This window comes from Amphibalanus amphitrite, unplaced genomic scaffold (genome assembly GCF_019059575.1).
Source record: "Amphibalanus amphitrite isolate SeventyFive unplaced genomic scaffold, NRLGWU_Aamphi_draft 000268F_arrow, whole genome shotgun sequence".
Classification (NCBI taxonomy): domain Eukaryota; kingdom Metazoa; phylum Arthropoda; class Thecostraca; order Balanomorpha; family Balanidae; genus Amphibalanus; species Amphibalanus amphitrite.
Window position 1 is genome coordinate 194,087 of NW_024881763.1, and position 8,840 is coordinate 202,926.

The 8,840-nt window shown below is 49.2% G+C and overlaps 1 protein-coding gene across 1 annotated transcript; it reads left to right on the forward strand.

Annotated features, from left to right (window-relative positions):
* The first annotated feature begins 6,387 nt into the window (after positions 1-6,387).
* LOC122386949 lies at positions 6,388-8,334 on the forward strand. The gene is made up of 2 exons (XM_043376696.1): positions 6,388-6,906; positions 6,955-8,334. Exons 1-2 carry the CDS (start codon positions 6,494-6,496, stop codon positions 7,517-7,519), a joined length of 978 nt encoding a protein of 325 aa, XP_043232631.1. The 5' UTR covers positions 6,388-6,493; the 3' UTR covers positions 7,520-8,334.
* The last annotated feature ends 506 nt before the right edge of the window (positions 8,335-8,840 follow it).

Here is an 8,840-nt window from a genome sequence, read left to right on the forward strand (position 1 = left end):
CGTCCTTTAACCCGCGCCCCGTAGGGCTACCGGCGGACCCTACCACCCGTAGGGGGGGCCGTTTCGGCCCCCCCCCTAAGATCTCGGAAAGTTACCGGCCGATTTTCAAAATTCAAACGGCGTTCGATAGCCCCACCTGGGAACTACCTTGTGACCAAATTTCATTGACCTAGGTCAAACCGATGACGTCACAGGTCAGGTCAAAGGTCAGATTTTCACCGTTCACAGGCAATTCAAGAAATGTGCTGTGAAAGCGAGTAAATTGGTAATTTATTGAAAACCATCGATGGTACATTGTTCGTCAAACACATACTTTGCTATCTGAGGTCACTGATACCAGGTCAGGTCACAGCGAGGTCAGGTCACCGGGGGTCACAATATGAATGTGTCGTGTGATACATGTTTTATGGTCCATTTTACATGACAAATGCGATTATGTGGGTAGGGCAGCCTTTGGGGCCAGCCTAGGTCACGTTTTGGTGAAGGTCAGGTCAAGGTCAGGTCAAATTAGGTCAAATTTCAAAGTTGATATTTTTGCATAAAATGGGTATCGATTCGATGCAGCTCGTCACGGGGAGTCTAATGGTGGTCTTCGTTTTACTCTACGAGTTCTAGAATTGCCAAAAATTGAGTTTGAAAATTTGACGTCATCATTTTTGAACAGTTTTGTTGCTATAACTTGGCCAAAAAACGAGGTATCGATCTGAAATTTGGTATGTAGATAGAAGACGGTAGGCACTATCACATATATTCCGGTTTTTTTCGAAACTCAAAAAACTTTTTGGATTGTTTGGCGAATATATCCAAAAAATGCTTTTTTGATTTTTGGGGGTCAAAACTCAAAAATTTCAAAAATTCGAGATAGCAGTTTTGTAGCCCTGTCAATTCTACACCTTTTATGTCTTGATCATTTTTCTGTATCTTCAAAGCTGTAGTCCTGACAGGTCTACTCGCGAAGGTCTTTTTTCGGTCGAAAATGACAGAACATGACGTCACTCTGACGTCATTTGTGGCCAACCTATCATAGCCTCTGGAAAAATTTTGGTCACAATGTGTAAAATTGATGCCCGGAGGGGTCCTGAAAGGTTGGTGGCGATATCTCCAGCCGTTTAGGAGATATCGACCGAAAAGGACAGGGGGGGGCCGTTTCGGCCCCCCCCCCCTACGGGGCGCGGGTTAAGGGACGATTAAGGGGTGAGGGATAGGAGCCACAGGTCTGGAACCTTCGACTGAGGTTAGATATTGACCCGAGGAATCGATTGCGACCATTATTTTGACGATCAGACGAAGCCTTGGGGCACTTTTGACGCGCCCCGTCCTTTAAGGGACGATTAAGGGATGAGGGATAGGAGGCACAGGTCTGGACCCTTCGACTGAGGTTAGATATTGACCCGAGGAATCGATTGCGACCATTATTTTGGCGATCAGACGAAGCCTTGGGGCACTTTTGACGCGCCCCGTCCTTTAAGGGACGATTAAGGGATGAGGGATAGGAGCCACAGATCTGGAACCTTCGACTGAGGTTAGATATTGATCCGAGGAATCGATTGCAACCATTATTTTGGCGATCAGACGAAGCCTTGGGGCACTTTTGACGCGCCCCGTCCTTTAAGGGACGATTAACGGATGAGGGATAGGAGCCACAGGTCTGGAACCTTCGACTGAGGTTAGATATTGACCCGAGGAATCGATTGCGACCATTATTTTGGCGATCAGACGAAGCCTTGGGGCACTTTTGACGCGCCCCGTCCTTTAACCCGCGCCCCGTAGGGCTACCGGCGGACCCTACCACCCGTAGGGGGGGCCGTTTCGGCCCCCCCCTAAGATCTCGGAAAGTTACCGGCCGATTTTCAAAATTCAAACGGCGTTCGATAGCTCCACCTGGAAACTACCTTGTGACCGAATTTCATTGACCTAGGTCAAACCGATGACGTCACAGGTCAGGTCAAAGGTCAGATTTTCACCGTTCACAGGCAATTCAAGAAATGTGCTGTGAAAGCGAGTAAATTGGTAATTTATTGAAAACCATCGATGGTACATTGTTCGTCAAACACATACTTTGCTATCTGAGGTCACTGATACCAGGTCAGGTCACAGCGAGGTCAGGTCACCGGGGGTCACAATATGAATGTGTCGTGTGATACATGTTTTATGGTCCATTTTACATGACAAATGCGATTATGTGGGTAAGGCAGCCTTTGGGGCCAGCCTAGGTCACGTTTTGGTGAAGGTCAGGTCAAGGTCAGGTCAAATTAGGTCAAATTTCAAAGTTGATATTTTTGCATAAAATGGGTATCGATTCGATGCAGCTCGTCACGGGGAGTCTAATGGTGGTCTTCGTTTTACTCTACGAGTTCTAGAATTGCCAAAAATTGAGTTTGAAAATTTGACGTCATCATTTTTGAACAGTTTTGTTGCTATAACTTGGCCAAAAAACGAGGTATCGATCTGAAATTTGGTATGTAGATAGAAGACGGTAGGCACTATCACATATATTCCGGTTTTTTCGAAACTCAAAAAACTTTTTGGATTGTTTGGCGAATATATCCAAAAAAATGCTTTTTTGATTTTTGGGGGTCAAAACTCAAAAATTTCAAAAATTCGAGATAGCAGTTTTGTAGCCCTGTCAATTCTACACCTTTTATGTCTTGATCATTTTTCTGTATCTTCAAAGCTGTAGTCCTGACAGGTCTACTCGCGAAGGTCTTTTTTTCGGTCGAAAATGACAGAACATGACGTCACTCTGACGTCATTTGTGGCCAACCTATCATAGCCTCTGGAAAAATTTTGGTCACAATGTGTAAAATTGATGCCCGGAGGGGTCCTGAAAGGTTGGTGGCGATATCTCCAGCCGTTTAGGAGATATCGACCGAAAAGGACAGGGGGGGGGGCCGTTTCGGCCCCCCCCTACGGGTTGCGGGTTAAGGGACGATTAAGGGGTGAGGGATAGGAGCCACAGGTCTGGAACCTTCGACTGAGGTTAGATATTGACCCGAGGAATCGATTGCGACCATTATTTTGACGATCAGACGAAGCCTTGGGGCACTTTTGACGCGCCCCGTCCTTTAAGGGACGATTAAGGGATGAGGGATAGGAGGCACAGGTCTGGACCCTTCGACTGAGGTTAGATATTGACCCGAGGAATCGATTGCGACCATTATTTTGGCGATCAGACGAAGCCTTGGGGCACTTTTGACGCGCCCCGTCCTTTAAGGGACGATTAAGGGATGAGGGATAGGAGCCACAGATCTGGAACCTTCGACTGAGGTTAGATATTGATCCGAGGAATCGATTGCAACCATTATTTTGGCGATCAGACGAAGCCTTGGGGCACTTTTGACGCGCCCCGTCCTTTAAGGGACGATTAAGGGATGAGGGATAGGAGCCACAGGTCTGGAACCTTCGACTGAGGTTAGATATTGACCCGAGGAATCGATTGCGACCATTATTTTGGCGATCAGACGAAGCCTGGGGGCACTTTTGACGCGCCCCGTCCTTTAAGGGACGATTAGGGGATGAGGGATAGGAGCCACAGGTCTGGAACCTTCGACTGAGGTTAGATATTGACCCGAGGAATCGATTGCGACCCTTATTTTGGCGATCAGACGAAGCCTTGGGGCACTTTTGACGCGCCCCGTCCTTTAAGGGACGATTAAGGGATGAGGGATAGGAGCTACAGGTCTGGAACCTTCGACTGAGGTTAGATATTGACCCGAGGAATCGATTGCGACCATTATTTTGACGATCAGACGAAGCCTTGGGGCACTTTTGACGCGCCCCGTCCTTTAAGGGACGATTAAGGGATGAGGGATAGGAGGCACAGGTCTGGACCCTTCGACTGAGGTTAGATATTGACCCGAGGAATCGATTGCGACCATTATTTTGGCGATCAGACGAAGCCTTGGGGCACTTTTGACGCGCCCCGTCCTTTAAGGGACGATTAAGGGATGAGGGATAGGAGCCACAGATCTGGAACCTTCGACTGAGGTTAGATATTGATCCGAGGAATCGATTGCAACCATTATTTTGGCGATCAGACGAAGCCTTGGGGCACTTTTGACGCGCCCCGTCCTTTAAGGGACGATTAAGGGATGAGGGATAGGAGCCACAGGTCTGGAACCTTCGACTGAGGTTAGATATTGACCCGAGGAATCGATTGCGACCATTATTTTGGCGATCAGACGAAGCCTTGGGGCACTTTTGACGCGCCCCGTCCTTTAAGGGACGATTAAGGGATGAAGGAAGGGAGCTAGGGCAAAATAAATGTCATATTCGTGTTCCCCGTCCCCCAATTGACCTGATGGCAGTTTTTGAAGCGATTCTGAATCGTATTCGTTGCTGTTGCTGACGCTAACTTCACGGACATGGTTTACTGGCGCATATCTCGAAAAGTAGCAGGGAAAAGCAGCAAAGCACCTATATGGAACGAAAGATGAGTAATCAGAGGCTAGTATAAAACGTCCATTTTTAGCCGCTCGAAATCACATTTTTATAAAAGTCTAATTAAAGAATTAGATATGATTTTTATTTACGTCTTGCAGCTGCTTGCAAAAAATTAGCTTATCTTGCAGAAAAGCGATGCAATGTGTAAGAATGATGTTGGCACAGTGAATGACAGTGCCCTGAACTAGTCTGACAGGAAATTTCGTTCAAAACGACGATTGGTCTGCTAAGAAATTAGGGGAGAGCGGGGAGAGTTGTATCATGTCCAAGTTGTATCAGGGCGAATTGTGCCAAACTTATCCAATGGATAGCGCTCGCGACACGACCAGCCGACGAGGTTTTCCGGGCGCCATCTTTCCCTGTTCTGTCTTGTGGCTGAGTGGAAGCGTCTCGAGGTGAGAGCCGATTTTATGTTTTTTTAATGTCATTCTAAAAAAATAAGTTGCAAGAAAATGTGTGTTTTGGGCATTTAGATGTGCACGAATTTGAAAGATCTCCGTAGCGGTGGTGAGGGTAGGTTCTAAGGCTGCGCGAGTGAAAACGGATTTCTCCAGCTGTCCGTTGTTTTTTTAGCACGAGGATGTTTTTTCCAAGATGGCGGCTAGGTACATGTTGTATCAGAGCCGGGTGGGGTATGTTGTAACATGTATGTGTGTATGTATGTATGGGTATGTTGCTTTTGATCGCGAAAGCTAAGCCCTGGCTCGCGTTTGTAGGTAGCTAGTCAATGCTCGTTCCATTTCGGCACAATGTGTTGGCTTCTTTGCTCTTAACGGGCCACTTTTGCGTCTAGTCTGTTGATGTTTCGTTCGGATTGCATTGACCTAAGTTTGGTCTAATAAAGTGAAGCCTTTGAGCATACCTATACATTGTATTAACCCCATTTAATGTTGTTGTTATGTTCAAAACCAGAAGCAAGCACACTCCCTGAAACGTGAAATAGTGATACAAATTACCCCACCATGTGATACAACTCACCCAAGCCATGGGGCAAGTTGTATCAAAAACATTGTTCTATTCGGCAGACCGTAGAAGAAAAACTGGTAGAGGTAGCGGAAAAGTTACTTTGCACAAAAAAGCAGAAGAATCAAGGAAGGGGATAGTATGGAAATATTGAGTTTATCACGGATACTTACGAGGTTATGGGTCTCGGAGTAAAAACTGATACAACCCACCCCACTCTCCCCTACCACTAAAGATCATCATGAAAATCGGTAAATGTGGTGGCCACTAGAGAGTCTAAATTGTCTTGTGTTTGGTGACAACTGACGGCCTCAATTTTGACCTTAGGGAAAACTGGCATCGGAATAACTAGTATTCTTCGATCAATTTGGGATAAAATGATACATATTTTGTTCATATTGCGGACAGTCAGTTTGGGGGAATTTCTAGCGCTTTTTCGGGCTGCCGGCCTACAGTGCGGTCGGGGCGGACGGCGCGAGGGATTTCGCCCGCCGCCCGGCCGCCTCGCCGCTGCAGAGGTCGGGAGCGTCGCCGCTGCAGAGGTCGGGTCGGGGCGGACGGCGCGGGGGACTTCGCCCGCCGCCCGGCCGCCCCGACCCGATAGTGAACCGCGCCGACGGGGGCTGCACCGCTACCGATAGTGACAACGCCTACTGACATGAGTGACGGGCAACGGAAACAGGGGGGCACCCGGCGTATCAGTATATACCCCGGTCCCGACAGGCACTGGGCACCGATAGGTGTGTATGACAAAATGGCTGCCTAAGATAGGTGAATGCCTTGGCCTCTGAAAGGACTGCAATCCGTTATCATGCATGCCATGACGCCCGGCCTACCTGCGGCAGGCCCGGGGCCCCGGGGGAGGGGGGGGACATATCGGCCGCCTGCAAGTGGCTGCTGTTCATGACTAGGTGCGCGGATAGCGCTATCGTTGGCTGCAGCACCCGTCCCACCCTGTCCGGCACTCACTATCGGCGCAGAGCCCGCCGGAGAGCCTCAGTAACCGGCAGTGCCGACTAGTGCAGACCGGGCCGCGGACTGGGAGCGCTGCGAACTAGCGCAGACCGCGCCGCGGACTAGCGCAGACATGTGGCTGTGGCGCAAGCTGCTGCTGAAGTTTCTGGTGCTGGCCTGCCTGTCCGTGGCCGCCGGCGCCGCCGCCACCATCCTGAACGGTCTCCTGGTGTACGTGCGCCACCATCTGGCCGGCAGCAGCCGACCGCGCGCCGATTATGTTACTAAGAAGTCGGTACTCCTGCTCGTGTCTATCCCGGCCGCGGTGCTGCTGCTCACCCAGACAGAGATGCCCTGGGAGTGGCTGGGAACGCTGACGCTGCTCGTGGCTATTGCCCCGGCCCTGCTCACCTGGCTCGGGCCGCCCGACGAGCACGTCGAAAACTGCCAGCTGTGCCAGATCGGCAAGGGTAGCGCCTACAACCATTATTTTGGCTACCTCAGGCTCATGGAAGGCGAGCATGGCATCCGGACGCGTCTGGAGAAATTCAAACGTGAAAACCCTGCGGGCTTACCAGAGGAAGTGCTGGAGAAATTCAAACGTGAAAACCCTGCGGGCTTACCAGAGGAAGTGCTGGAGAAATTCAAACGTGAAAACCCTGCGGGCTTACCAGAGGAAGTGCTGGAGAAATTCAAACGTGAAAACCCTGCGGGCTTTCCAGAGGAAGAGCTGGAGAAATTATACTCCAAAGCAGTAGTGGTGCTTGCGCCAAAGGACGGTAGTTACCCCGAACAATGGGACAGACTGGAAGGTGTTGGCAAGATCACTGCAACACTGAAACCCTTCAAGAAAAGAGTGGGTGGCAACGAGCGCAGCTATGGGGAATTCAAGGTGCATGAGGTGAAGTCGAGCGACGGCGAGCACAAGATGTATGTGGCGCTGGACAAGGTGGGAGCCCTGGAAACCCTCCAGAAGCTTCGTAATCACGGTCCAGCCGGCCTTAGCGTTGCCGACTGCCGGAACCAGATGAAGGAGTTGATAGAGGAGCTCAAAGTGATCGTGGCTAAAAATGACCACCTGAAGGGCCAGCTGAAGGTGGTCAGTTACGACGCCGACGAGCATGTCGGGGACGCCATCTTGGCGGCAATAGAGGGCTAGCAACCAGCGCACACTGCTTGTCGGAAACGCTCCGGCGAGAGGCCGCAAAAGTTTTTTGCTTCTTATTTCGCAACTAGAGAAGCAAACTTCATAAAACTTTGCATACCTTCTCTGTTATATGTAAGCTATCATTTGGATGTCAAGCACTTAGTAGGTATATGACGTGAAGCTGTTAAGTTATGACGTCATAATTGAGTATAATACCTACAGGATCTAGCACCACTATAAGTCAACAAGGGAAATTGGAAGCCGCTATTCGGGCACCGGGAATGGTACTTTCATGCACTCCTTACAAAGTTCGGTGCTTCACTTATGCATTGTTGAATTCGCGTGACGTCATGTATGACGTCACGCGTCTCTAGCATCAGCTGTAGCTAGAGAGTTGGGAAAGCCACCAGTGGACTCGGGAAGACCTGTCGAATCGAATGATATGGACAGGGCGTGAACTGACGGGCCGGGGAAAGGAAGGACGCCACGGAGAAGGTACACCGACGGGCTGTTGGTGGAGCGCACTGACGGTGGTGAACGAAGACTGCGGTGACTTGGTGCTGTGCTTAGTGCAAATTGATAGCGATTCATTTTGATCCGAATACTTACACTTGAACACTGCTTAGGGTTAATCTCGATGTGTCGCTACTCGCTGGTTCATCAGAAATGTAGACAGAGTAATCAATGGTTTACCCATAAATATTGGAAAAGTGGAACGCCTGTCTGATCGGTCCTCGGCTAGCTCCGTCACTCCCTGTAGGAATCGTAAAGCGCAAATGATCGGTATCGAAATAAAGTTTTTGCAATTATCGGCCTCGGCCATGAAAGATATTTGTATATCATATGTGAGTTCAGCATGGTAGGTGCACAGGGTCCCACGATGAAAAAGGCCCTGATACCCTAATAAGCCCCATTTCATCGAGATTTGCCATGTAGTTATATGCAGGCGTGTGGCCATTGGGTCATCTGAGGTCGACGCTACTCCCTCGGAGACCGGTGAGAGGCCCTCTCAAGCGGGCCTCTCTAAATCAACATGACCCACCGCCCGTCACAAGTTCACAGTTCTCTATACCTATACCTACCGTGGCCCGTCACAAATGCATGAAGGATCCATAGATATATCTCTAAGTGCTTTGGCAAGGAGCATAATATTTAAGTAGTATTGTTTTTTATCTCGACCTTCTCCTTGTTGATAGATAGCCAAATATTAAAAGACATAGGTTACATTTGCAGTCGGGCACAGCCCATCATCAGATGTATATTGTTCCAAATACACCAAAAACGATCACAAATACACTTAAATAAATTCATTTTTAACAGCTCGTGAAAACCT

What these genes read in the sequence shown, in the direction of transcription:
- LOC122386949 (XM_043376696.1), top strand. Translation starts at nt 6,494, where the DNA reads ATGTGGCTGTGGCGCAAGCTGCTGCTGAAGTTTCTGGTGCTGGCCTGC. An exon ending in ATCCGGACGCGTCTGGAGAA is followed by an intron (nt 6,907 to 6,954) that starts ATTCAAACGTGA and finishes AGTGCTGGAGAA; the next exon opens with ATTCAAACGTGAAAACCCTG.